At 55.5% G+C, this 27,512-nt stretch overlaps 1 protein-coding gene across 9 annotated transcripts in view; it reads right to left on the reverse strand.

Moving 5' to 3' along the window:
• VAV2 (vav guanine nucleotide exchange factor 2) overlaps window positions 1-27,512 on the reverse strand; it is a 188,285-nt gene that overhangs the window by 59,274 nt on the left and 101,499 nt on the right. For all 9 annotated transcript variants that reach the window (XM_024999665.2, XM_059891906.1, XM_024999661.2 and 6 more), the window contains one exon: window positions 2,619-2,687. In XM_024999665.2, the coding sequence (XP_024855433.1) occupies window positions 2,619-2,687 (69 nt within the window). The remainder of the gene's footprint in view (window positions 1-2,618; window positions 2,688-27,512) is intronic.

The raw sequence follows: 27,512 nt of genomic DNA on the forward strand, positions 1-27,512 counted from the left end.
AAGTGGCAATATTTTGTGCTAATTTTTCCGGCCAGCTGCTCTATTATTTGATGATACACTCTTCAAGGATCTCAGAAGTGAGCTCTGAGTGCTTGAGAACATAATCTCAGCTCAGTGCTGTCCACTCACACAGAGCCCGCAGAGCACTGCTGTGGCTCTGAGACGGGGGCTGCCCACACAGGGTCGCTGAGCCACATGTGGCTGTGAGCCACCTCTTACATCAACGATCACGGGTTGAACTAGGGGATATTTTGGATACGCTGGGTCCAATAAAACTACACTCTTAAAATTCACTTGTGTACGCTCAGTCGCTCTGTTACGTCTGACTCTGTGACCCCATGGACTGTGGCCTGCCAGGCTCCTCTGTCCATGGGATTTCCCAGGCAAGAGTACTGGAGTGGGTTGTCATTTCCTACTCCAGGGGATCTTCCCGACCCAGGGATCAAACCCACATCTCCTGCGTTGGCAGGCAGACTCTTTACCACTGAGCCACCCGTTTCTTTTTCTCTTTCTGATGCAGCTACTAGAAAATTAACAATCACCAGGCAACTCGTGTTTGATTTCTCCTGGACAGTGCCGCCACGGCCGTCGCAGGGGTGTCTCTCCTTCCCTCTGCAGTTCCCGAAAGTGCGCAGTAACCAGCTGCTGGCTGAACGCACACACGACCCACTGACAGAACGGAAGCGTTCTTGGGGCCGCGCACACCTGGCGGTCCCTCCCTGGGGCCCCAGACCTTCCACGGGGCTCCAGCCACCCGTGGAGCCGGGGCCGGACTTTCTCCGAACAGCTGTGAAGCGTCTGAGGTCTGGCGGAGCAGCAGGGCCCTTAGAGACACAAGGTGACCATACTTTCCAACACCTGGTCAGAGCCCAGAGGAAAGAATGAGCCAGTTCTGCTGGAAACGTCACCCCCTTGCTCCCCATCACCGCTGGGCATCAGATCCAGGCCACCGCCCGGCCCCCGCCCCCAGGAGAGGCCAGATAAGAAAAGACATTTCTGTTTATGTCATGTAAATTGCCATAATGGATAAATATGAGTCCCAAGTCCGCAGAGACAAGACGCTAGGAAATCTTGATTTTCAGTGAAAGGAGAAGGGGAGGCGGGGAAAGCATGAAAAATTTATTAACCTGGAGCCTCTGGGACGAAACCGCAAGTTAAAGACTCAAATCCATCCCCCTTCCCTGTAACGTATGATTTACGTTTGCAATAACGGGCGCCATACGGAACTCATTGGATTAAGGAGGCTCACTCTTAATGTCACGGAATAATGTTATTGAACCGCGCAAAGCCTCCCGTGCGGGAGTTCCATCCTGTGTGTTGGTCTGAGGGGTCAGGCAGCAGTGGAACTGGGGGAGGAAGGGGGAGACGGGTGTGCGCCCAACACACCGCACAGGAATCCTCAAACCTGGACAGGCCCCCGGGACCAGGCAGGGACCCCCGGGGGCAGCAGCAGAGCAGAGGGCCTGGCGGGTACTCCGGAGGCCGTACAAGGTGGGCCCTGCTGTCCCGGGACCCGCAGCCTCTGCTGACCCCTGAGGCATGTTTCCGGAGGACACGGAGCCCGAACTTTGGCTTGTGGGTGACTCTGGAGAAATGGCCTGACGCTCGGCGCTGGGCAGGGGCCCCCCCGGGGTCCCCGGGCCCCACATCCACAAAGCCAGCCCCAGGTGGAGTCAAGGGGCATCAAACTGGGGTCTCGACACAGCAAGTGCACAGGGGTCGCACTCCCGCTGTGACCACAGCTCTCACTCAGTGTGAGCCGTACGACGCAGGAGAAGGAGGCCACGAGGCTCCCCAGAAGCAGCGGCCGGCTATCGGGGAACAGAGGAACGTCTGCCGACAAACGGGGACGAGTCTCCTCGGCAGGTTGTCGCCTGGCCTGAGGGCCGTGGGCCCGCCACTTCGTGAGACACGTGGGCCCCCTGCCACGGCCCGGGCAAACCCGTGATCTCTCCACCTCGGTCCCCCGCCAGCCACGTGGAGCAGGCCACACGGCCCCACACCAGGCCACCGCCAACGTTGCAGAAGCCAACCTTCTCTTCCGGAAGAGCCCCCACCCAGGGACTCCCGCCAGTCCCTGGGGAGGGCTCCGGATCCCTCAGGTGACACGGCTGCTGGGGTGGCCGGGCCAGGCTGCACGTGACGGCCCAGGCAGTCCTCGGAGAGGGAAAGGCGGGGACAGAGGCAGGCCAGACCAAGGCTTCGGGAAGGGGGACATCCCGGTGGCTCCAGGAGGCCCCAGCCTGGAGCCTCAGTCCAGCCCCGGCCAGCGTCAGGCCGGGAGACAACCCTGAATCACCAGCCGCCCCTGATCGTGGCCTGTGCTCCCGGGGGCCCAACTTCTGCAAAAGCGCCTTCCTTCCCCGGAGTGGCCTCGCCAGCCCAGGGAGGCGCGGGCCCAGCCCCACCCCGACGGCAGCACTGAAAGCCCAGCCCTCCTCGCGCCTGGCCTTAGGGAGGAAGCTGCAGCCACGCCACCACGGGAACGTGGGTGAAGCACTGCAACCCTCTGGTGGGGGGAGCACGACCCCCAGCCCCGCGCAGAAGGCTGAGGTGGGCTCCCGTCCCGGGGAGACCCCCCAGCCCCCCTCCCCTCCCGTCCCCCGCCGGCTCCTTACTCTGCCAGCTCCTCCAGGCTGCGGTACACGTCCTCGTCATTCTCCGTGGTCTCCTCCGAGGGGAAGGGCCTGCGGAGACAGACAGGGGGCGGTGAGTGGGTCATGGAAGGAAACAGGTGCATACGACATGGTGTGTGAGACAGGGCCCCTCATGTGCAGATGCCGAGCGGGAGGACCCCACGCCCAGCCTGGCCCCAGGCACCGCGGAGCTCGGCTCTTCCGTCCAGGCCCCGGAGTGCCTGCTGGCGAATGAGGGAACCAGGTCAGGGATGCGGGAAGCTTCCATCTGAGTCACGGTCCTGCCTTCACACGTCAGGGGGCCCAGACACGGGGACCCGGGCCCCGCTGTGTGCCTCCTGGTGGAGCGTGAGAGCCTGTCTTTAGGAGATGGGGGTCAGGGTGCGAACCCAGACTTTTCTGGACTTGAGACCCTTTATTTCTTCCATGAAGACCTCCCAGTTCTGTATTTGGGGGATGCCCAGGGTCCCTGCAAACCCTGTGACCCTACGATGCCCCTGGGGGGATTAGGAGATGGCACCGGGTGTCAGAAAGATTCCCAGCGTGGTGGGGGCGGCCAGGGTCCTCACCAGCAGACAGGGGGCTCCTGGCCGTTGGGAATCTGTGGGAGAACTCACGGGGAGGAAAAGGGGGTTCACAGGGAAAGCGGGGGCTCAGCCACACCCGTCACTACTGCAGAACGAACCTGGGCCTGACTCCCAGAAAAGGGGCGGAGCCAGCCCCACTGCCCAGGGCCTGAGACGGGGGTGACGCGGAGCCCTGGGCCCAGCCGGGCTCGCGGGAAGGAACACAGGCACCGCACCCCCTGCAGGACGTCCTCTAAGGGAGGGTGGGTGAACCCCGGCTCTGTCACCCCCTACCGCCATCCGGAGACTGATAGGAGGTGATCCCAGCTCCCAAACTGGAGGAAACGGGACAGGTCCACAAACAGGACAGCGTGATCCGGGTAAAGAAGCAACAGGTGGAGGTGGGGGCCACACCCACACCCGCCCCCTATGCATCCCCCAGCACAGGGAGCCACTAAGCCATGAGCTGGAGATCTGGGTTCCGCCCAGCTCCATCACAGACCTGCATGGCCCCGTGTCTGAGGTCCCAAGGCAGATCTGCCAGACCAGGGGTCCCCATCACCTGCGGCTTCCTGCCAACAGCTTGTGACGTGGCCCAGCCCGACCTCTCTGTAAATGGGCTCCCCTCCTCCCTCCCATCACCATGACAACAGCATCCCCCACCGGGCATCACGTGACAAGAAGGAAGGAGGACAGATGTGTATCTTCAGGTCATGGGAAAAGCCGCAGGCCATCAGACGCCTGTGCCCCCAGCAGGACCGGGACCCTCACTGACCCAGCCAGACTTCCAGCCAGGAATTCCTTCCACAACACAGCGGAACTGGAAGCTGATCCAGATCCCACGGGGTGCTGGAACCGAGCTCTGATTTCCTAACTGACCCCCGACGGCCGACAGTTCCGACCCCCACCCTACTGATCACAGAAAATTCCAGGCCAGGCTGAGATGTGACTGCAGGACCCAGAGACGGAGCGCCAGCCCACCCCTACCAGCAGGACACCCTGCTGCCATGACCAGCCTCACACGGACCCTGTCAGCTGTGTACACTCCATTCTCTGGCAGAAAGAGCTTGTCTGCTCACCCCTAGGGGTGGCTGGCGAGGACCCTTCCCAGATCAGGGGAGTGCCAGGGTCAGGGGCACAGGTTGGACGAGGCAAAGTGGGCAGGGCCGTGTCTTTTAAACACTGAGAGAGGTCACTACACTGTGGCTGTACTCACAACCCAAGTACCTTTATTCCACGAGCTCCATGTAGATTTTCTAACAGTGGGGATGCATCTGTGCTCTGCATCATGAAGCTTTCCACTTTCCAGCTCAGGGAGTCAGCAAACCCACGGCACACACATCACCTCTCACCCTGCGGGTGCCCGGACAGACATCATTAATCAACTGCTACACTCCTATCCTTGAAGCCCCCTACAGTCTCTCTTAACACAGGGCTCTGCTCTCAAGCAGATGAGACATTCAGGTGAAACCCACCTGCTCTGCCAGGTGAGCTGAGACACAGGCAGGTTAGGAGAGGAAAAGCATTTTTTTATTTTTTATTTTTCACCAAAAAAAATTGCTCTTGGCCAAGCTCCATGGAGAGCGGGACCTTATTTCAAGCCACTGTGGTCAAAGTGTCGAGTGCTAACCACTGGATTGCCGCAGAATTCCCTTGGACAGGAAAGGCTTTGGAGTAAGGCACACCCAGGGGAACAGGAACCCCAGGCCCACCGCCGGCTCTCTGTGCGACCTTGGACCAGCTACTTGCCCTCTCTGACTCTCATTTCTCTACCCCTGGAACATGGAGGCAGAAGTAACCCCTTTACGGACCTGTACTTACTGCTGTACTTTAAACGATTGACGGACAAGGACCTATTTTACAGCCCAGGAACTGCTCAGTCTTATGCAGCAGCCCGGACGGGAGGGGGCTTTGGGGGAGATGGTTACGTGCATATGTCTGGCTGAGTCCCTTCGCTATCCACCTGGAACTGTTGTAACACTATTAGTCGGCTACACCTACGCCAGTACAAAATAAAAAGTTTTTCAAAGAAAAAACCCCTTATTGCGTTGTCCTGAAGGCTGGCTGCAAGATGGGGCCTGTCTGCACTTCTTAGGCCCCAACACTGGCCGCTGCTATTCCTTACTTCTGCTCAGCCTCATCCTCTCAGCCAGGCCAGTTAATGCCACCCAAGAAAAGTAACTTCTGATGCCTCCTTAAGGCCTCAGAGCCCCAGAATATTTCAGCATCTTGTTTCCTTCCAGACAAACAGGAAGTTCAGTTCAGCCGCTCAGTCGTGTCTGACTCTTGTCGATCCCATGAATCACAGCACGCCAGGCATTCCTGTCCATCATCAACTCCCGGAGTTAACTCATACTCACGTCCATCGAGTCAGTGATGCCATCCAGCCATCTCATCCTCTGTCGTCCCCTTCTCCTCCTGCCCCCAATCCCTCTCAGCATCAGATCTTTTCCAATGAGTCAACTCTTCACATGAGGTGGCCAAAGGACTGGAGTTTCAGCTTTAGCATCATTCCCTCCAAAGAAATCCCAGGGCTGATCTCCTTCAGAATGGACTAGTTGGATGTCCTTGCAGTCCAAGGGACTCTCAAGAGTCTTCTCCAACACCACAGTTCAAAAGCATCAATTCTTTGGCACTCAGCCTTCTTCACAGTCCAATTCTCACATCCATACATGACCACTGGAAAAACCATAGCCTTGACTAGACGGACCTTTGTTGGCAAAGTAATGTCTCTGCTTTTCAACATACTATCTAGGTTAGTCATAACTTTCCTTCCAAGGAGTAAGCGTCTTTTAATTTCATGGCTGCCGTCACCATTTGCAGTGATTTTGGAGCCCCCCAAAATAAAGTCTGACACTGTTTCCATTGTTTCCCCATCTATTTCCCATGAAGTGATGGGACCGGATGCCATGATCTTTGTTTTCTGAATGTTGAGCTTTAAGCCAACTTTTTCACTCTCCACTTTCACTTTCATAAAGAGGGTTTTTAGTTCCTCTTCACTTTCTGCCATAAGGGTGGTGTCATCTGCATATCTGAGGTGATTGATATTTCTAACGGCAATCTTGATTCCAGCTTGTGTTTCTTCCAGTCCAGCATTTCTCATGATGTACTCTGCATAGAAGTTAAATAAGCAGGGTGACAATATACAGCCTTGACGAACTCCTTTTCCTATTTGGAACCAGTCTGTTGTTCCATGTCCAGTTCTAACTGTTGCTTCCTGACCTGCATACAGATTTCTCAAGAGGCAGGTCAGGTGGTCTGGTATTCCCATCTCTTTCAGAATTTTCCACAGTTGATTGTGATCCACAGTCCAAGGCTTTGGCATAGTCAATAAAGCAGAAATAGATGTTTTTCTGGAACTCTCTTGCTTTTCCATGATCCAGCGGATGTCGGCAATTTGATCTCTGGTTCCTCTGCCTTTTCTAAAACCAGCTTGAACATCAGGAAGTTCACGGTTCACATATTGCTGAAGCCAGGCTTGGAGAATTTTGAGCATTACTTTACTAGCGTGTGAGATGACTGCAATTGTGGGGTGGTCTGAGCATTCTTTGGCATTGCCTTTCTTTGGGATTGGAATGAAAACTGACCTTTTCCAGTCTTGTGGCCACTGCTGAGTTTTCCAGATTTGCTGGCATATTGAGTGCAGCACTTTCACAGCATTTTCTTTCAGGATTTGGAATAGCTCCTGGAATTCCATCACCTCCACTAGCTTTGTTCGTAGTGATGCTTTCTAAGGCCCACTTGACTTCACATTCCAGGATGTCTGGCTCTAGGTGAGTGATCACACCATCGTGATTATCTTGGTCTTGAAGATCTTTTTTGTACAGTTCTTCTGTGTATTCTTGTCACCTCTTCTTAATATCTTCTGCTTCTGTTAGGTCCATACCATTTCTGTCCTTTATCGAGCCCATCTTTGCATGAAATGTTCCCTGGGTATCTCTAATTTTCTTGAAGAGATCTCTAGTCTTTCCCATTCTGTTGTTTTCCTCTATTTCTTTGCATTGATCGCTGAGGAAGGCTTTCTTATCTCTTCTAGCTATTCTTTGGAACTCTGCATTCAGATGTTTATATCTTTCCTTTTCTCCTTTGCTTTTCACTTCTCTTCTTTTCACAGCTAGTTGTAAGGCCTCCCCAGACAGCCATTTTGCTTTTTTGCATTTCTTTTCCATGGGGATGGTCTTGATCCCTGTCTCCTGTACAATGTCACAAACCTCCGTCCATAGTTCATCAGGCACTCTATCTATCAGATGTAGGCCCTTAAATCTATTTCTCACTTCCAATGTATAATCATAAGCGATTTGATTTAGGTCTACCTGAATGGTCTAGTGGTTTTCCCCACTTTCTTCAATTTAAGTTTAGTTCAGTTCAGTTCAGCGGCTCAGTCGTGTCCGACTCTTTGCGACCCCATGAATCGCACCACGCCAGGCCTCCCTGTCCATCACCAACTCCCAGAGTTCACTCAGACTCACGTCCATCGAGTCAGTGATGCCATTCAGTCATCCCATCCTCTTCATCCCCTTCTCCTCCTGCTCCCAATCCCTCCCAGCATCAGAGTCTTTTCCAATGAGTCAACTCTTCACATGAGGTGGCCAATGTACTGGAGTTTCAGCTTCAGCATCATTCCCTCCAAAGAAATCCCAGGGCTGATCTCCTTCAGTATGGACTGGTTGGATCTCCTTGCAGTCCAAGGGACTCTCAAGAGTCTTCTCCAACACCACAGTTCAAAAGCATCCATTCTTCGGTGCTCAGCCTTCTTCGCAGTCCAATTCTCACATCCATACATGAACACTGGAAAAACCATAGCCTTGACTAGACAGACCTTTGTTGGCAAAGGAATGTCTCTGCTTTTGAATATGCTATCTAGGTTGGTCATAACTTTCCTTCCAAGGAGTAAATGTCTTTTAATTTCAAGGCTGCAATCACCATCTGCAGTGATTTTGGAGCCCCCCAAAATAAAGTCTGACACTGTTTCCACTGTTTCCCCATCTATTTTCCACGAAGTGACGGGACCGGATGCCATGATCTTCGTTTTCTGAAGAACGTTGAGCTTTAAGCCAATTTTTTAACTCTCCACCTTCAATTTCATCAAGAGGCTTTTTGTTCCTCTTCACTCTCTGCCATAAGAGTGGTGTCATCTGCATATCTGAGGTTATTGATATTTCTTCCGGAAATCTTGATTCCAGCTTGTGTTTCTTCCAGTCCAGCGTTTCTCATGATGTACTCTGCATAGAAGTTAAATAAGCAGGGTGACAATATACAGCCTTGACGAACTCCTTTTCCTATTTGGAACCAGTCTGTTGTTCCATGTCCAGTTCTAACTGTTGCTTCCTGACCTGCATACAGATTTCTCAACAGGCAGGTCAGGTGGTCTGGTATTCCCATCTCTTTCACAATTTTCCACAGTTTCTTGTGATCCACAGTCAAAGGCTTTGGCATAGTCAGTACAGCAGAAATAGATGTTTTTCTGGAACTCTCTTGCTTTTTCCATGATCCAGCGGATGTTGGCAATTTGATCTCTGGTTCCTCTGCCTTTTCTAAAACCAGCTTGAACATCAGGAAGTTCACGGTTCATGTATTGCTAAAGCCTGGTTTGGAGAATTTTGAGCATTACTTTACTAGCGTGTGAGATGAGTGCAATTGTGGGGTGGTTTGAGCATTCTTTGGCATTGCCTTTCTTTGGGATTGGAATGAAAACTGACCTTTTCCAGTCTTGTGGCCACTGCTGAGTTTTCCAGATTTGCTGGCATATTGAGTGCAGCACTTTCACAGCATTTTCTTTCAGGATTTGGAATAGCTCCTGGAATTCCATCACCTCCACTAGCTTTGTTCATAGTGATGCTTTCTAAGGCCCACTTGACTTCACATTCCAGGATGTCTGGCTCTAGGTCAGTGATCACACTATCGTGATTATCTGGGTCATGAAGATCTTTTTTGTACAGTTCTTCTGTGTATTCTTGCCATCTCTTCCTAATATCTTCTGCTTCTGTTAGGTCCATACCATTTCTGTCCTTTATCGAGCCCATCTTTGCATGAAATGTTCCCTTGGTATCTCTAATTTTCTTGAAGAGATCTCTAGTCTTTCCCATTCTGTTGTTTTCCTCTATTTCTTTGCATTGATCGCTGAGGAAGGCTTTCTTATCTCTTCTAGCTATTCTTTGGAACTCTGCATTCAGATGTTTATATCTTTCCTTTTCTCCTTTGCTTTTCGCTTCTCTTCTTTTCACAGCTAGTTGTAAGGCCTCCCCAGACAGCCATTTTGCTTTTTTGCATTTCTTTTCCATGGGGATGGTCTTGATCCCTGTCTCCTGTACAATGTCACAAACCTCCGTCCATAGTTCATCAGGCACTCTATCTATCAGATGTAGGCCCTTAAATCTATTTCTCACTTCCACTGTATAATCATTAGGGATTTGATTTAGGTCTACCTGAATGGTCTAGTGGTTTTCTCTACTTTCTTCAATTTCAGTCTGAATTTAGCAATAAGGAGTTCATGATCTGAGCCACAGTCAGCTCCTGGTCTTGTTTTTGTTGACTGTATAGAGCTTCTCCATCTTTGGCTGCAAAGAATACAATCAATCTGATTTTGGTGTGGACCATCTGGTGATGTCCATGTATAGAGTCTTCTCTTGTGTTGTTGGAAGAGGGTGTTTGCTATGACCAGTGCATTTTCTTGGCAAAACTCTATTAGCCTTTGCCCTGCTTCATTCTGTATTCCAAGGCCAAATTTGCCTGTTACACCAGGTGTTTCTTGACTTCCTACTTTTGCATTCCAGTCCCCTATAATGAAAAGGACATCTTTTTTGGGTGTTAGTTCTAAAAGGTCTTGTAGGTCTTCATAGAAACATTCAACTTCAGCTTCTTCAGCATTACTGGTTGGGGCATAGACTTGGATTACTGTGATACTGAATGGTTTGCCTTGGAAACTAACAGAGATCATTCTGTCGTTTTTGAGATTGCATCCAAGTAGTGCATTTCGGACTCTTTTGTTGACCATGATGGCTACTCCATTTCTTCTGAGGGATTCCTGCCCGCAGTAGTAGATATAATCATCATCTGAGTTAAACTCACCCATTCCAGTCCATTTCAGTCGCTGATTCCTAGAATGTCGACATTCACTCTTGCCATCTTGTTTGACCACTTCCAATTTGCCTTGATTCATGGACCTGACATTCCAGGTTCCCATATTGCTCAGTAAAAGAAGATAGAGGAGTAGTTTCAAAACGTTTAGTCTCAAAAAAAAATAAAACCCATCGTGTGTGTGTGACTTTCTCGTAAGTCCTCTTCTCCATGCCTCTGTGGGTGCCAGGTGTACACCCCTTTCATCTCCTTCGTCTGTCCCCCGCAACCGAGATGAAGCAAGAATGTCAAAGGCAGAAGAACTACCCTGCTGTCCACAAAACGCCTCCTGCTTCTGCTCCAGCATCCCTGTTGGGGGCCGCAAATCCCCTTGAGAATGAGGCTGCAAATCCAATTAATTTCTGCCGCAGCCAAACAAAGCCAGGCTGCAGCCAGGCAGGGGCAGAGAGAACGGGGCGGACAGCCCGCCAGGGAAGACGTGGGCCGCGCACCCCGGCCGCTGAGGCCAGCCCCGGGAGGGGACAGGAAGGTAGTGGGCAGGGGACGCCTTGCGGATCCTCTGGCCTCAACTCCACTCTCCCCCCTGCCCCCACGTGCTCACTACCTCCAGCCTCTGACGCCAGCCCCCTGACTACCGCATTCACCCAGGTCCCGATAGCCTGTAAGACTCAATCCAAGCTGTACCTCGGGTGGGCAAACTTGACCGCTGTCTCAGCCTGGGTCCACTTCTGCCTAGCACAGCGCCTGACACTATAGTGACACGGATGGATAGATGGATAAACGGGTGAATGAAAAGACGGATAGATGGATGGACAGATGGATGCATGGGTGGATGTCTAGAACAAGTGGGTGGGAGGGGGTGGCAGTGTGGGTTGATGGACAGATGAGTGAGGTGAGTGAGCAGAGGGTAAGGGCGGAAGGATGGCTGGGTGGGCAGAAGGGCAGATGTCAGACATCATAGAGCTGGGGTTCTCCAGTCAGGGCTATGGTTTTCCAGTGGCCATGTATGGATGTGAGAGTTAGACCATAAAGAAGGCTGAGCGCCGAAGAATGGATGATTTGAACCATGGTGTTGGAGAAGACTCATGAGAGTCCCTTGGACTGCAAGGAGATCCAACCAGCCCATCCTAAAGGAGATCAGTCCTGAATATTCACTGGAAGGGCCGATGCTGAAGCTGAAACTCCAATACTTTGGCCACCTGATGCAAAATAAGGACTCACTGGAAAACAGCCTGATGCTGGGAGGGATTGTGGGCAGGAGGAGAAGGGGGCAACAGAGGATGAGATGGCTGGATGGCATCACCGACTCTATGGACACGAGTTTGAGTAAACTCCAGGAGTTGGTGATGGACAGGGAGGCCTGGCGTGCTGCGGTCCATGGGATGACAAAGAGTTGGACACGACTGAGCGACTGAACTGAACTGATTCTCATGCTGCCCTTCCCCCCAGAAAACAGCAAATGGCAGCCCTGAACTAGAGGCAAGGGAGCATCTCCAAGAAGCGCTTCTGAGAAGCCAGGCAGAGCTGCCCCAGTCAGCCCTGAGCTGTGACTTTTCAGCGCTGACCCTGACTCCACACCCGGGGAAACATCTGCACAGAGGGGGTTTCTGAGGCCACATTCCAACCAGAACTTCAAACCTGCGAGGGGCTGGAGCAGGGGTGACCCTGGGGTCACTTGCAAGAAGGCCTGGCTCCATCCTTCTGTCTCAGAGCCCCCCAACCACCCCCTCCTCAGCTTGACCAGCCAGCCAGACATTCACAGCATATTCACTTGTTCTTGAAAAGGAGGGGATGAGAATCGGGTGTGGCAGAAGGACACAGACGTGACCGGGGGCTGGACACACAGTGGTCATCCAGGTCGGCGGGGGCAGGGCTGGGTCCTCAGGTGCCGTCAGACCCTCCCTAAGGGCACATTTCCTGGTGCCCGGCTCCTGGGCTGCCGAGTCGCTCACTCACACCCCTGAGGGAATTAAGGGGACACTGAGCCAGAAGCAGACAACCCCTCCAGGCCCACGCGTCGGGCAGCGTCGAGTCCACCCAGCATCCCGCCCTCCTGGGGGAATAAGAGGCTTGGGCCACTGCTTCAGGGTCCCCCAAATTATACCTCCCACCCTGAGGCCAACATTCACAACCTCGGCTGTGGCCAGCCTGGCCGGGTGTGGGCAGCCCCACTGCCGGATGCTGATGGATCGCCCGCTGGAGGGATAAGGTCCCAAAACAGAGAGCCCTCAGGAGGGTGGGGCACAGGGTCCCCGCTCCGGGCGCGCCGCCCCCTCCAGCCTTCATCCATTGGGCCTGCTCTGAGTCAGGCTTGGGGGCCCCCCTGTCCCTGCCTCAGGGAGAAGGTGCAGCGTGACCGTGGCTCCAAGACCAGTAAACCAGGCTCTGGTCCTTGCCCGCGGGACTTCCCTGAGAATCTGCTGGAAAACCGGGGCCTCTGGGAAGTGACCCCTGTGCGGCCGTGTCTGCAGCTGCACGTGGAGGGATGTGCGGCCAGGGCCGGGGGGAGGACCTGCTGCTCCGGGGTCCTGGCCTGAAGGCAGCGAACACAGGCGCATGCCAGCTGGGACCCTGGGGCCCGCGGGGCATGGACGCAGAAGACCTGTGCGGCTGGGACCCTGGGGCCCCACGGGGTGTGGACGCGGGAGACCTGTGCGGCTGGGACCCCAGGACCCCACGGGGTGTGGACGCGGGAGACCTGTGCGGCTGGGACCCCGGGGGCCTGCGGGGTGTGGACGCTGAAGACCCTGTGTGGCGGGCAGCAGGGCTGGGTAACAGGATGACAAATGACCCAGGAGCCAACGAGAGGCCCTCCGAGCCCAGAGGCGCCCTTGCTGTGTGACCCTGAGCAGGGCTCTCTCCCTCTCTGAGCCTCAGTTTTCCCAGCTGTAGAATGGGGTGGTCGTCACTGTCAAGATTAAATGAGGCAACACGCAGAAGCCTCTCAGCCCCGGCCCTCGTGCCCAGTGAATGACCCGAGTACAATGCCTGGGTCACCTTCCTTCCCCTTCCGGGGGCTCATCCCAGTCCAAGTCCAGGGCCCCAGACTCAGGAAGACCCCCACATCCTAGGCTTCTGTTACAACTGGAAAGCGCGCCTCGCACGGGAGCCTCCAACCCTGTCCCAGGCCCCCGGGGTCAGCACCACCACGGGGGTCTTCCATTGCCCCCGCTGAGCTCTGGAGGAAGACGGCCACCTCGACAGACCAACGTCCATATTCAGGAGGTGAGGCTATGCTTCAGGGTGGCGCTGGGCTCTGACCGTCAGCGCCGTCTGGAGAACCTAGCACACGGGGTTTGTTTTTCCACTTTTCAGGTGAAAGTGATCCGGGCTAAGACGGCTCTTCCCCCTGGGCCCCGTGATTAGCACGTGCAGGGAGGAACGTGGAGACGCGACTCGCAGAAAAGTGGTCCCTGCAAGGTGACCTCCAAGGTCAGCGCTCACTGCAGCATCACAGAACCGCACCGTCCGCAGACGCCCCTGGTCCTCCCGGGCCGGCCGGGGCCCCGGCTTCTCAGCTCCCGGCCTGAGGCCTGGGGGTGCCCGGGTGTCCTGCGGGGGTGACCACTGCTCAGCTTGCCCCCGGACGAGGGAGTCTCTGAGGATGCGGGAATTCCAGGGCTAAACCCGGGACGAGCCGGCCGCCCAGTCCTGCCCGTGTGGACAGCGGTACCTCTGTTTCTGGTGCTGGCACCACCTCGGAGCCCTCGGAGCTCACCCCGCAGCCCAAGCAGGTGGCGGGCGAGCAGAGGGCTGGGGGAGGGAACACGCGGCCACAGGGCAGCAGGCCACACCTGCCATGGCAGCCGTTCGCCAGGGAAACGGCAGCCAGACAGACTTTAGAGGCACATCAAACTGCAGCCTGAAGGCCCCGACAGGCCCGTTTAATTATTCAGAGTCACCTGGGTGCCGCCTGCTAATTGGCTGGGAGGCCTTGAAGCACTGGGATTCTTATTAAAAACAGCTCTCCGGCTAAACAGCCCGCTGTCCAAACAAGCACAAAATCCGGCTTCTCCCCCCCGCCAGCCGGGCACCCACACCGACGGGCCCTGGCACCAGGGCTGCAGGGGGGCCTCCCCACCCACACCCACTGCCAAGGCTGCCCGGGGCTCCCAGGCTGGGGGCCACGAAGAACTGGAAGCGGGAGGAGGAGGGAGCGAGGGAGGCTTCCAGCGGTGAGCTGACCCAGGGACCAGAGCCTACCCTGCGTTCAGAGTCCAGCCTCGCATCAGACAGACGGGGGCTGGAATCAGCCGCACCTTAAGCTTCCTGGCCCGAGTTTGCCCAGGGACCTCAGTGAACATGCCTGTAAAATGGGGGTGCACCGCCTGCCTCTCACACAGACACGCGGTGTGGACGTGCCCCGACAGGGCCTGGCACACGAGGAGGAGGAAGCAGGGGTGATGGTGCGTGTGGTCAAGATTCAGGGGCCGGAGGAGGCAGGCCACACGGAGTGGGGCAGAGCCGCTCATGCCCTGCACACTCGGGGGCACGGGGCTCAGGGTGGCTGGGCCAAGCCAGGAGGAGCCGAAGGGCCAGTGGGGCAGGACCAGGGCAGGGCAGTGGGACACAGTGATCGATGGGCCAGCCCAGGGGTCACGACCAGGACCTTAAGCCAAAGTGACCTCAGTGAAGGCAGGTCCAGCAAAGATGTGAGTTGGGGAGGAGGTGCAGCCGGCTCCAGGCGACCGGCGGAGACCCGAGGGGCCCTCCGGAGCCCAGTCAGGCTGTTCTGGCCCTTGTTTCCAGAACCCTAGCGAGGCAGAGGAGAAGGCTGACCTCGGGGCAGGATGGCAGTTTCCCACATCCCACTGTCCGGGGCCAGGGGTGGGGAGGGGCCTGGGGCTGCTGCTGAGAAGGAGGACACAGTTTCTCAGCAGCCGCGAGGCTGAACAGAGGTCTAACTTTCCAGCCCGCTTCTCGGAACAGCAGCCTCTCGCAGCAGAAAGGCCAGTGGGTCTGAGGGCCATCTCCCCCTGCAAGCAGAGCCCAGCCCCTGCAGCCACTTGGCTGTTTTCCTTTCATGACCTCTTGACTTCTTCCAAGGGGATATCTGCTTGGCCTAGGCAGGAAATCCCAGGGACCTGCCAGGTCCCCCCTGGATGGAATGCTCTGGAAACGTCCATCAGGGAACGGGAGGCCACACAGCCAGCAGGGGAGCGTTCCCAGAGCCACATCCCACATGGCCCGCCCCCAGACAACCTGTCCTCCCAGCCTGCGGCCCAAGGCCTCGGGCAGCTCTGTTCTCACCGGCAGAATCTGCACAGAAAGCTCTCACACTGGTCACTCGGGGACCAGAGCCCCCTCGGCCGGGGGACGGCGCCCAGGCACAGCCTCGCTGGGCAGGGAGAGGTGGTGGGGTTCAGAGACAGGAGCTGGGGCTCAGTGATGGATGGAACAGGCCCAGCTCCGAGGAGGAAGCAGTCCAGGCCAGCAGTCCTACCCAAGACCTCAGAGCCCCCCACCCTGCCCACCGCTCCCCACACAACCTTCCTCCCCACCCCACCCCTCTCGACCGCACAGGGACACCCAGCACGCCCCCTCCCCGCCTCCCTACAGTATCTGCCTGGGCCTCCGCCGCCCAGACCCGTCCACCCTGGCTCTGCTCACTTCTCCTGGTCAGCCGCTTCAAATGCCCCCTCCTGGGGAAGGGGCACAGACCTCTGCCTGTGAGGGCCTCCATCCCTGCCCTGCTTGCCCACCTGCAGGACTGGTCCCCTGGAGCCCAGCCTTGAGAGTGTGGCACACAGTAGGTGCACATGCCCAGGCCACTCTGGGCTCCCGTGGGAACAAGGGCAGGACCGATGCCCACCTCACTCTGGGCAAGGGCCCTGGGGGTCCAGCCTGGCCACTTGGGAGCACAGAGCTGGACTGTAGCCCTTCTGCATGGCGCCAGCGCTGGGTCTGGAGGCGGCCCCGGGGAAGGGAGGACTGGGCTCGGGGCCCTGCGGTTGGCTGCTCACCTTGGAGTCAGCAGGGCCGAGGGCTGGGCCAAGCCTCAGGGCTGGGCTCCAGGCCTCGGCTTTCATCGGAATCACCAGGGCCTCAGGGCTGCGCTCCTGGACACCACCCCATCCAAACGCCACGCCCAGACCGCTGCTCAGACTTCTGAGCCGGAGAGACACATGGGGCCTGTGAGTGCCCAACAGCAGTGCCCCCAGCCTCCCGCGGCCACCAACCCCGCCCGGGGCAGGGCCGACGGCAGGCCGGCGCCGAGAGCAGCCCGCATCATGACATGGAGGCCAGACCTCCAGGGCTAGGCCGGGGACAGGCCGGCCCCAGTCTCCCTGCCGGTGACCTCACAGCGAAAACGGAGCCCCATCTCTCCCCAGAGTCAGCAGTGAGGCCTGAGGCTGGTCCCCAGCCCCTGGAGGCCAGCTCTGCTGGGAACTGAAGCCGGAAGGGCTTGGAGACACGCCTGCCCCAGGCCCCAGAACCCTGACCCCCAGCCGACTCCTGCGGGAGGAAGGGAGGGTAGGGTGCCAGTTTTACCCCAACAGGAAGAGACCCTGGGCCAGAGAGGCCCTCTCGAAGCCTCAGTCTCCTCTCAAAGTGGGGCTGATCCTGATCCTTGGGGTCCAGGTGAGCACTGAGTGAGATGAGCCCTGGGGAGGGCTTGGCCCCATGCATGTTGCTGCCGCCAGGATGGCAGGGGTGGGGGCAGGAAGAGGGGCAGCTCCAGAAAAGCCACAGCGCAACGCAGCAAGGAACTGCATGCTGTGCTGACCACGCAACAGCCGTGAGACCAGGGACTCCCAGGAGTCAGCCCACAGCTCGCTCTCTGCCTTAAAGGTCTGACACTGCAGAGACTGAACAAAACTACGCCCGAAATACAGTAAAACTAAGAGCCTCTTGATGAAGGTGAAAGAGGAGAGTGAAAAAGCTGGCTTAAAACTCAACATTCAAAAAACGAAGATTGTGGCATCCGGGCCCATCACTTCATGGCAAATAGATGGGGAACAGTGGAAACAGTGGCAGACTTTATTTTCTTGGGCTCCAAAATCACTGCAGATGCTGACATGAAATTAAAAAACACTTGCTCCTTGAAAGAAAAGCTATTACAAACCTAGACAGCATATTAAAAAGCAGAGGTCTGTCCAGTCAAAGCTATGGGTTTTCCAGTGGTCATGAATGGATGTGAGAGTTGGACCATAGAGAAAGCTGAGCACCAAAGAATTGATGCTTTCGAACTGTGGTGTTGGAGAAGACTCTTGAGAGTCCCTTGGACTGCAAGGAGATCCAACCAGTTGAGTTCAGTCGCTCAGTCGTGTCCGACTCTTCGCGACCCCATGAATCGCAGCATGCCAGGCCTCCCTGTCCATCACCAACTCCCGGAGTTCACTCAGACTCACGTCCATCGAGTCCGTGATGCCATCCAGCCATCTCATCCTCTGTCATCCCCTTCTCCTCCTGCCCCCAATCCCTCCCAGCATCAGAGTCTTTTCCAGTGAGTCAACTCTTCACATGAGGTGGCCAAAGTACTGGAGTTTCAGCTTCAGCATCATTCCCTCCAAAGAAATCCCAGGGCTGATGTCCTTTAGAATGGACTGGTTGGATTTCCTTGCAGTCCAAGGGACTCTCAAGAGTCTTCTCCAACACCACAGTTCAAAAGCATCAATTCTTTGGCGCTCAGCCTTCTTCACAGTCCAACTCTCACATCCATACATGACCACTGGAAAAACCATAGCCTTGACTAGACGGACCTTTGTTGGCAAAGGAATGTCTCTGCTTTTGAATATGCTATCTAGGTTGGTCATAACTTTCCTTCCAAGGAGTAAGCGTCTTTTAATTTCATGGCTGCAGTCACCATCTGCAGTGATTTTGGAGCCCAGAAAAATAAAGTCTGACACTGTTTCCACTATTTCCCCATCTATTTCCCATGAAGTGATGGGACCGGATGCCATGATCTTTGTTTTCTAAATGTTGAGCTTTAAGCCAACTTTTTCACTCTCCTCTTTCACTTTCATCAAGAGGCTTTTTAGTTCCTCTTCACTTTCTGCCATAAGGGTGGTGTCATCTGCATATCTGAGGTTATTGATATTTCCCTCAGCAATCTTGATTCCAGCTTGTGTTTCTTCCAGTCCAGCATTTCTCATGATGTACTCTGCATATAAGTTAAATAAGCAGGGTGACAATATACAGCCTTGACATACTCCTTTTCCTATTTGGAACCAGTCTGTTGTTCCATGTCCAGTTCTAACTGTTGCTTCCTGACCTGCATACAGATTTCTCAAGAGGCAGGTCAGGTGGTCTGGTATTCCCATCTCTTTCACAATTTTCCACAGTTTCTTGTGATCCACACAGTCAAAGGCTTTGGCATAGTCAGTACAGCAGAAATAGATGTTTTTCTGGAACTCTCTTGCTTTTTCCATGATCCAGCGGATGTTGGCAATTTGATATCTGGTTCCTCTCCCTTTTCTAAAACCAGCTTGAACATCAGGAAGTTCACGGTTCATGTATTGCAAAGCCTGGTTTGGAGAATTTTGAGCATGACTTTGCTAGCGTGTGAGATGAGTGCAATTGTGCGGTAGTTTGCGCATTCTTTGGCATTGCCCTTCTTTGGGATTGGAATGAAAACTGACCTTTTCCAGTCCTGTGGCCACTGCTGAGTTTTCCAAATGTGCTGGCATATTGAGTGCAGCAGTTTCACAGCATTATCTTTCAGGATTTGAAGTAGCTCAACTGGAATTCCATCACCTCCACTAGCTTTGTTCATAGTGATGCTTTCTAAGGCCCACTTGACTTCACATTCCAGGATGTCTGGCTCTAGGTCAGTGATCACACCATCGTGCTTATCTGGGTCGTGAATATCTTTTTTGTACAGTTCTTCTGTGTATTCTTGACACCTCTTCTTAATATCTTCTGCTTCTGTTAGGTCCATACCATTTCTGTCCTTTATCGAGCCCATCTTTGCATGAAATGTCCCCTTGGTATCTCTAATCTTCTTGAAGAGATCTCTAGTCTTTCCCATTCTATTGTTTTCCTCTAATTCTTTGCATTGATCACTGAGGAAGGCTTTCTTATCTCTCCTTGCTATTCTTTGGAACTCTGCATTCAGATGCTTATATCTTTCCTTTTCTCCTTTGCTTTTCACTTCTCTTCTTTTCACAGCTATTTGTAAGGCCTCCCCAGACAGCCATTTTGCTTTTTTGCATTTCTTTTCCATGGGGATGGTCTTGATCCCTGTCTCCTGTACAATGTCACGAACCTCATTCCATAGTTCATCAGGCACTCTGTCTATCAGATCTAGGCCCTTAAATCTATTTCTCACTTCCACTGTATAATCATTAGGGATTTGATTTAGGTCATACCTGAATGGTCTAGTGGTTTTCTCTACTTTCTTCAATTTCAGTCTGAATTTGGCAATAAGGAGTTCATGATCTGAGCCATAGTCAGCTCCTGGTCTTGTTTTTGTTGACTGTATAGAGCTTCTCCATCTTTGGCTGTGAAAAATATAATCAATCTGATTTCGGTGTGGACCATCTGGTGATGTCCATGTATAGAGTCTTGTGTTGTTGGAAGAGGGTGTTTGTTATGACCAGTGCATTTTGTTGGCAAAACTCTATTAGCCTTTGCCCTGCTTCATTCTGTATTCCAAGGCCAAATTTGCCTGTTACTCCAGGTGTTTCTTGACTTCCTACTTTTGCATTCCAGTCTCCTATAATGAAAAGGACATCTTTTTTGGGTGTTAGTTCTAAAAGGTCTTGTAGGTCTTCATAGAACCGTTCAACTTCCACTTCTTCAGTTACTGGTTGGGGCATAGACTTGGATTACTGTGATATTGAATGGTTTGCCTTGGAAACTAACAGAGATCATTCTGTCGTTTTTGAGATTGCATCCAAAAACTGCATTATGGACTCTTTTGTTGACCATGAGGCTACTCCATTTCTTCTGAGGGATTCCTGCCTGCAGTAGTAGATATAATGGTCATCTGAGTTAAATTCACCCATTCCAGTCCATTTTAGTTCGCTGATTCCTAGAATGTCAACATTCACTCTTGCCATCTCCTGTTTGACCACTTCCAATTTGCCTTAATTCATGGACCTGACATTCCAGGTTCCTATGCAATATTGCTCTTTACAGCATCGGACCTTGCTTCTATCACCAGTTACATCCACAGCTGGGTATTGATTTTGCTTTGGCTCCATGCCTTCATTCTTTCTGGAGTTATTTCTCCACTGATCTCCAGGAGCATATTGGGCACCTACTGACTTGGGGAGTTTCTCTTTCAGTATCCTATCATTTTGCCTTTTCATACTGTTCATGGGATTCTCAAGGCAAGAATACTGAAGTGGTTTGCCATTCCCTTCTCCGGTGGACCACATTCTGTCAGATCTCTCTACCATGACCCACCCATCTTGGGTTGCCCCACGGGCATGGCTTAGTTTCATTGAGTTAAACAAGGCTGTGGTCCTAGTGTGTTTATCTCCTCCCGGCCTCCGCCCCTGACCTCGGACTTGGGTAGCTCTTCTCGGCCGTTCCTGTGCCGTCGCAGCCTGGCACTCTCAGCCGCTGCCCCTGACCTCAGACGTGGGGTAACTCCTCTTGGCTGCCCTCTTCGGGCATGGGGTCCTCCCGGCTTCAGTCCCTGACCTCGGACATGGGGTAGCTCCTCTCGGCCGCACTCAGTGCGCCGGTCGCAGCCGCCTAGGAGATCCAACCAGTCCGTCTTAAAGGGAATCAACCCTGAATATTCATTGGAAGGACTGATGCTGAAGCTGAAGCTCCAGTACTTTGGCCATGTGATGCAAAGAGCTGACTCATTTGGAAAGACTCTGATGCTGGGAAGGATTGAAGGCAGGAGGAGAAGGGGATGACAGAGGATGAGATGGTAGGATGGCATCACTGACTCAATGGACATGAGTTTGTGCAAACTCTGGGAGTTGGTGATGGACAGGGAGGCCTGGAGTGCGGCAGTCCATGGGGTCACAAAGAGTCAGACACGACTGAGCGACTGAACAACAACAAGTTTACAAGACCCAGAAGATGGAAGACGGGCAGTGGAGGGCAGTGGCTTCCTCCTGCCAGGACCACGGGGGCAGGATGGAGGAGAGCAGCAGGTGGTCACAGGTGTCCTTGCACTCCGTGAGCCAGAAGGGTCTAGCTTGGGCACCAAATATCAAGCTTGTGAGAATTAAAAACAATTTAAAGCTAAATGAACAAATCCATAAAAATAAAAGCAGGGAGAATGACAACCAACAGGGCATAAACAAGGAATGCTAAGAGAAGCCAGGTGGTTAATTTCAAGAGTCCTCTCTCTCCTATCAAAACACTCCTACAAGTTGCCTGAAAACACGTGGTATGTGGTGGTGGGCACCCCGGACCCAAGCATGGAGCTGGAGGTGAGGGAGACGGGCAGGCGGCAGGCAGGCCTGGGCCACACAGGCTCACGTGCCAGAGGCTGGACAGGGTGGCGGGCACTCGGAGGGAGCCTGGCGGGGCTGCATGTTGGTTCCCTCCGCCTCTCCCTCAGCACCTGACCTCAGGCCAGCCCTTCAGCCTCTCAGCCTCAGTCTCCCCATCTCTGAAATGGGACACAGCAGCGCCCACTTAGCAGTGTCACACTGCGGGGCAGGGAGAACTCTGGTGGCCAGACATCCCAGCTTCACCGACGGGGCAGAGGCTGCAGGAGCCCGTGGGAGACCTGCTGGGTCTCCTTCCCCGGGCACAACTGCCGCTCTGCTCCAGCAGGATGCCATCCGTCAGCCTGGCTCTGGGGCAAGCGGCACGGAGGGGAGCACCGCCCACCCACACATTCCCCGCGGCAACTCAGCGAGCCTCAGGGGCTGTTCGCTGGCACTGACCATGCTGGCCCATGCTGACCACAGCAGCAGCTGGCGCAGAGGAGGGACTGGACAGAAGAGCCCCACGGTGAGGACAACCCAGCGCCCCAAGACGGGGCGGTCCCTCTATTACCAAAGGCCCTCTTCAGATGTAGCTTCCCTGGTGGCTCAGCTGGCAAAGAATCTGCCTGCAGTGTGGGAGACCTGGGTTTGCTCCCTGGGTTGGGAAGATCGCCTGGAGAAAGGAAAGGCCACCCACTCCAGTGTTCTGGCCTGGAGCATTCCGTGGACTGTAGAGCCCCTGGGGCTGCAGTCGGACACGCCTGAGCGACTTGCACTCTCACTCTTCCGATGATGGGATGGGTGGGCCTCAGACTTGTCCGGGCGCCACCTTCACACTCTGTAACTGGAGGTACCCAAAGCCCCGAAGAACCTTTTGCCGATGATGCTGCGTCTCTGATTGGTTGGCCTGGGCAGCCTCCCTGCCGTGGCGGAGACTCGGGGTGTTCCCTCCCACCGGCCACAGCTGGGAGCAGAGAGCAGGACTGGCCTGGCCCCAGAGCTGGGCAGGGGGTCACATCCCCCACACCACCGGCCACACTGGGGACGTCCATTCTGTTCCAGGGCATTTTTCAATACCCTCAACGTGCCTTCCGCACATGGATAAATCCCAGAGCAAAGCATGACACGATCTCCTTCCCTGTCTCTGAAAACGAGCCGATAGCGTCACACAGCTGCCTGATAAATGTTTCATGGAGGCGCTTGCCGAGAAGGCAGCCTTTGATTGTTTTCCTTGTTAGACAGTGAAGTGATCTTCGCTCCCTCAAGGGGAGGACAGGCCTGGGGGTGGGGGGAGCTGGGGCTCCAGGGCACGTGGACATTTTTACAGCCCCACCACTGAACGCTGTCGGGGACATGGAACCCACCAGTGAGGACGCCCCTGTCCACCTACAGCCCCTGATAACCAAGAGGCAGGTCCCTGAACCCCAAGCTCCCTGCTAGCCACTGGCCTCCGCCTCGGCCTTCAGGCCTTGACCTGCAGGGGCTCTGCGAGGACCAGGTCAGGGGTGGGGTGGGATGTGGCCAGCCTTTAGGAGGGGCAGATTTGCACCCCCACACAGAGGGGACCCGCCTATCTCAGAGCTCACTCCTTGGCAAAACCCACACCCTGGGCTTGAAACAACAGGAATTCATTCTCCCGGGGCTGGGAGGCTAGAAATCCTAGATCAAGATGCAGGCAGGGCCAGCGAGGTTTTAGAGGAGGAGCCCACCAGACTCGCTCAGCTTCTGGTGGTCTAGACAGTGCTAGGCTTCACAGAATCAGGCTAGTCTCTGCCTCATCTCCCCGTCCCTGCCCCGTCCCCCTCCCTCCCCTGTCCCCCGTCCCACCCCATCCCTGCGGCACCCCCACCCGGTCCCCATGATCCCTGACCCCTGAGGGGGTGAGACAGGCCAGACAGGCCTGCCCTTGCCCGCTCCCTCGCGAGGGGGCCCAACCTCACAACGTGCAGCCCCTCTGAGGCACAAGGCAACCCCCCCCCGACCCAGTGGCAGCCAGTCACCAGCCTCAGATGCCACTTCAGCCCCGAGAGCCTTGAAACAAAACTGACCAGGCCTGACGGCCCCTCCTCCCCCACCCTCACCTCACCTCCTCCAAGGCCTTCCAGACAGGAGTGCCTTCCCTTCCACTCCTCCCTTCTAGAACCTTCTATGGATCTCCCCCCAACCCAGGAAGGATGGGGAACCCTTCAGGCACCACTGTCCCAGCAGGTGGGATCCTCCATTTGGGTGTGACATGCTTGGGAATGACATTCGGGGCAATGGGGAGGGAAGCGGGGTGACTGCAAACACCAAGCCACAGCCACACACCTCAAAGGGATGAAATGTATGTTCTGTGAATTTTACTGCAATTCAGTAAAAAGCCAGAGAGCAGGAGGCTGGGCCAGGTTAGGACCAAGGAGTCAAAGACAGAGGCTTGTCCCGGCTTGCAGGAGCGCTCAGGTCCCCTGAGGACCCAGAGCCGAGCCCACCACGCGGGCCACACAGGGGTGGGTGCAGAGGCCCATGCCCGGGGCCCCACGACGGCCCCGCACTGGATCCTCAGGCCCACGCCCACCTGCCTCCCCAGCACTAGGGCCGCTCTCACAAAAGCGCCTCAAACAGCTTGGGTTTACTACCTTGCGGATCCAGATGTCAGGGATCTACAGTGGGTCTCACGGACTCAGATCAAGGGGTCGGCAGGGCCGGCTCCTTCCAGGGGTGCCAGGGGAGAACCTGACCTTTTCACAGCTTCTAAGATGACCCGCATTTCCCTGGCCTGTGGCCACACCCCTCCAACCTCCTTCCTCTGACTCTGACCCTCCTGTCTCCTCCTTACGTCTACAGGTGAAATTCCATCTATAAAACCTCACCTGCAGAGAAGCTTTTCCCAGTCTAGACACAGGGTCTAGGGGCTAGGAGGAGGGTACATCTTTTGGGGGGTCACCTTTCAGCCGGCAGCCCGCGGGTGCTCACAGGGTGTCCGGGGCAGCACGAATCACTCTGCACAGGGCACAGGCTCACAGCAACCTTGGGCGGCAGGGGGACGCTTCCCCGGCCACAGAAGAAGAGCCAGAGGGTCCAAGAATATCCCTGCCTAAGACCACTCAGCAAGCAGGCAGCTGAGAGATGAGACCTCCAAGGGCTGAGGGCGCCGTGGTCTCACCGTTCAATTTCAGGCCCAGAGAGGGTCCGCCCTTTGCCATCTCCTCCTTCCCAGGCATTCAGAGCCGTGATGACCCCCTGACAGGACATCCTTCAATCTGGAGGGCCAGCTCCAGCTGTGACAAGGACCCCCATCCCCACACACTGGGCTGAATGACCCCCATGGACTTCCCCACCATCACTGCTGGTCTCCCAGCCGGCACCGGGGTGCGGTGCTTAGATTAAGTCTCCTATTTATCACAACTGGGGCTTCTGTGGAAGATCAGCACACGGAGCAAGGGTGGTGAAAATGGTCATTTTTTAAAGGAGCGCGTTGGGCTCCTCTCCAGCCACCAGAGAAGCGCGGGAGAGATTCGTTAGGGCTGTGGGCTTGGTCTGCGGGTTTTCAAAACAGAGGAGTCTAGCTAGAGGAACCTCTCTTGCTAATTACCGACACCATGAAATACTCTCAAGCGAGCAGCACAGTCAGGGTTCTGCGTGAGTGTGGCTCCAGGCTGTCACATCGCCTGTGAAACCCTCGGCCTGCGTGGAGCTGCTCAAACTCGTCCGCTCGGGAGCGGCCGGAGCCCACCTCCCAGGCCCAGGGAGGGTGAGCTGTGGGGCGTGCCGGAGGGCCTGTCCCCGGGCACTGCGAAGGGAAAGGATCCCGGGAAAGTTCTGGACTGGGGCTCAGACAGGGAGGGAGAAACACGGGTGAGACGGAGCCAGCGGCACATTCAGTGATCAGGGCGAGGGGGAGACGCAGGCGAGCCGGACAGCGCTTCCCGCAAAGGCGCTGCTCCGGTCAGCAGGTCCCGTCCCCGCCTCTGGTCCGCAAACACCTTCCCAGCCCCCTCACTTCCTCCCCCACGTGCAATAAAGGGTTAATGCAGCCGCCCTAGGCTGCCCACACCCTGTGTGTCCACAGAAGCTCTGGCCTGGCTCCCGAAAGGGACCTCTGAGCCCCTGGGACATCCTGCTGATTAAAGCATCTCTGCCTACCTGGGCGGGGTGGGGGAAGCGCCCAGGCCAGGCCAGAGGGTCTGTGAAATGATGGGGTTTATGGGGGACCACAAGCCCACAGTATCAGCTGGACCTCTCCAGGGGCTGGAAGCTAAGGTCACCCCCACAGGCCAGTCAGCTGTGTCTACACGACTCACACCCAATGAGAACCAGGGCACCAAAGCTCAGGGGGCCTCCCTGGCTGGCAACTCCCATCTGTGACATCACACATCATCCTGGGGGAGTTCAGCGCTGTCCGTGCAAGTCCTCGGGGCAAGGAGGCCCAGAAGTCTGTGCCTCGTCTCTCCTGGGCTCCAGTCTATGCGCCTTTTCCACCTGCTGACCTGGACCTGCCTCCTTACGCTGTAATCGACCAGAACCCTGAGGACAGCGGCTTAGCTGAGTCCTGTGAGTCATCAGGCCCAAAGGGGCCCTGACAGGCCCTGTGACGTCATTACAGCAAACTGGGATACGTACTGAGCCCTCCTGCGGGCCAACGCCGACCTCGGGGTTCAGCCTCACCTGAATGAACCCTGAGACATCCCCTGGGTTTACCCCACTCCCACCAGCTCCGCGAGAAGCTGCCCACATGAGGCGCATAGCCCACCAGACTGGAGCCGGCTCTCAGCCGCTCCGCAAGCTAGACCGTCGCTCTCTGCTCACTGTTGCCCTAGGGGCTGGGGTCTTCATTCCCCATCCAGGCGGCCACTGTGCCCACATGCTGCCCGGAAGTGAGAGGGAAGAAGGTGCATTTCCAAATCCACGGGCCAGCCTCGGAGAGCTGGCCGCCACCCAGCGCAGGAGCGGCCAGGGAGGCACCTGTGTCGTGGGGCAGGGGCCCTGGGACTGCGGGGTCGGAGGGGTCAGGGGAGATGGGGACATGGAGCTGAGAAGGCCAGGGCGCCGCCCGGCCCCCCAGGGACCTCCACACTGATCAGAGGTCACCTGTTCGCTCTCAGGCCCCTCACCACTTTCTAAGCCACCAGCAGACTCCCTGGCCAGCTGTCAGCCCCAGGGAAACTGAGGCTCCGGGAGCCAACAGACAGGGCAGTCGTGGCCTCGGCCACGGGCCTCTTGCCCTCCAGTGCAGGGCATGGGGAGCCTGACACTGCGCTCAGCCCACCACGGGACCTCGTCCACCCCAGGAGCACCCCTGGACTCCCCGACACCAGGCCCCCGACCAGGAGGATGTTTATGAGATGGGGAGAAAAGATCACACTCTCGAGTTATGTGCCAAAGCAGATAAAATGACTTCTGTGGCACGAACTCCATTCCTGCCTACACACATGCGCAGACACAGACACAGGTGGAGGACATGCCGGAACGGGGCGGCGGCACCTGGAACGCAGCCTGTCATCCGGCTAGTGGGGCAAAGAACGGACGACCGTTTCTGGGAAAAAACCAACAAGAAAACACACGAACTGTCTGTGTATCCAGCAATGACTCACTTTTTAAAACTAACCATTTTTAAACAGTCCCGGGTACAGACAAAAGCTACACTCAAAACCAGCCCACGCAGCTGGGGGCCTCACAGGCAGAGCGGTGTTCCAGAACGTGGGCCAGGAGGGGGTACAGGGCTTTCGTCCTAACGTTATGCTTTACACCCTAAACGTGTTACAAATATTCTCGAACACGTGTTTAATAGCAGTGCAACATGTTTAAACAGCCTGTCCCTCATCTGACATTTGAAAAAAATCCTCAATTCAGTGAAACTTCTGAGTCTTTGAAGAACCCAACAGGAAAAGAGGTTCTGGGGGGGTTCCCCA

Source organism: Bos taurus, chromosome 11, assembly GCF_002263795.3.
Source record: "Bos taurus isolate L1 Dominette 01449 registration number 42190680 breed Hereford chromosome 11, ARS-UCD2.0, whole genome shotgun sequence".
In the NCBI taxonomy this organism is placed as follows: Eukaryota; Metazoa; Chordata; class Mammalia; order Artiodactyla; family Bovidae; genus Bos; species Bos taurus.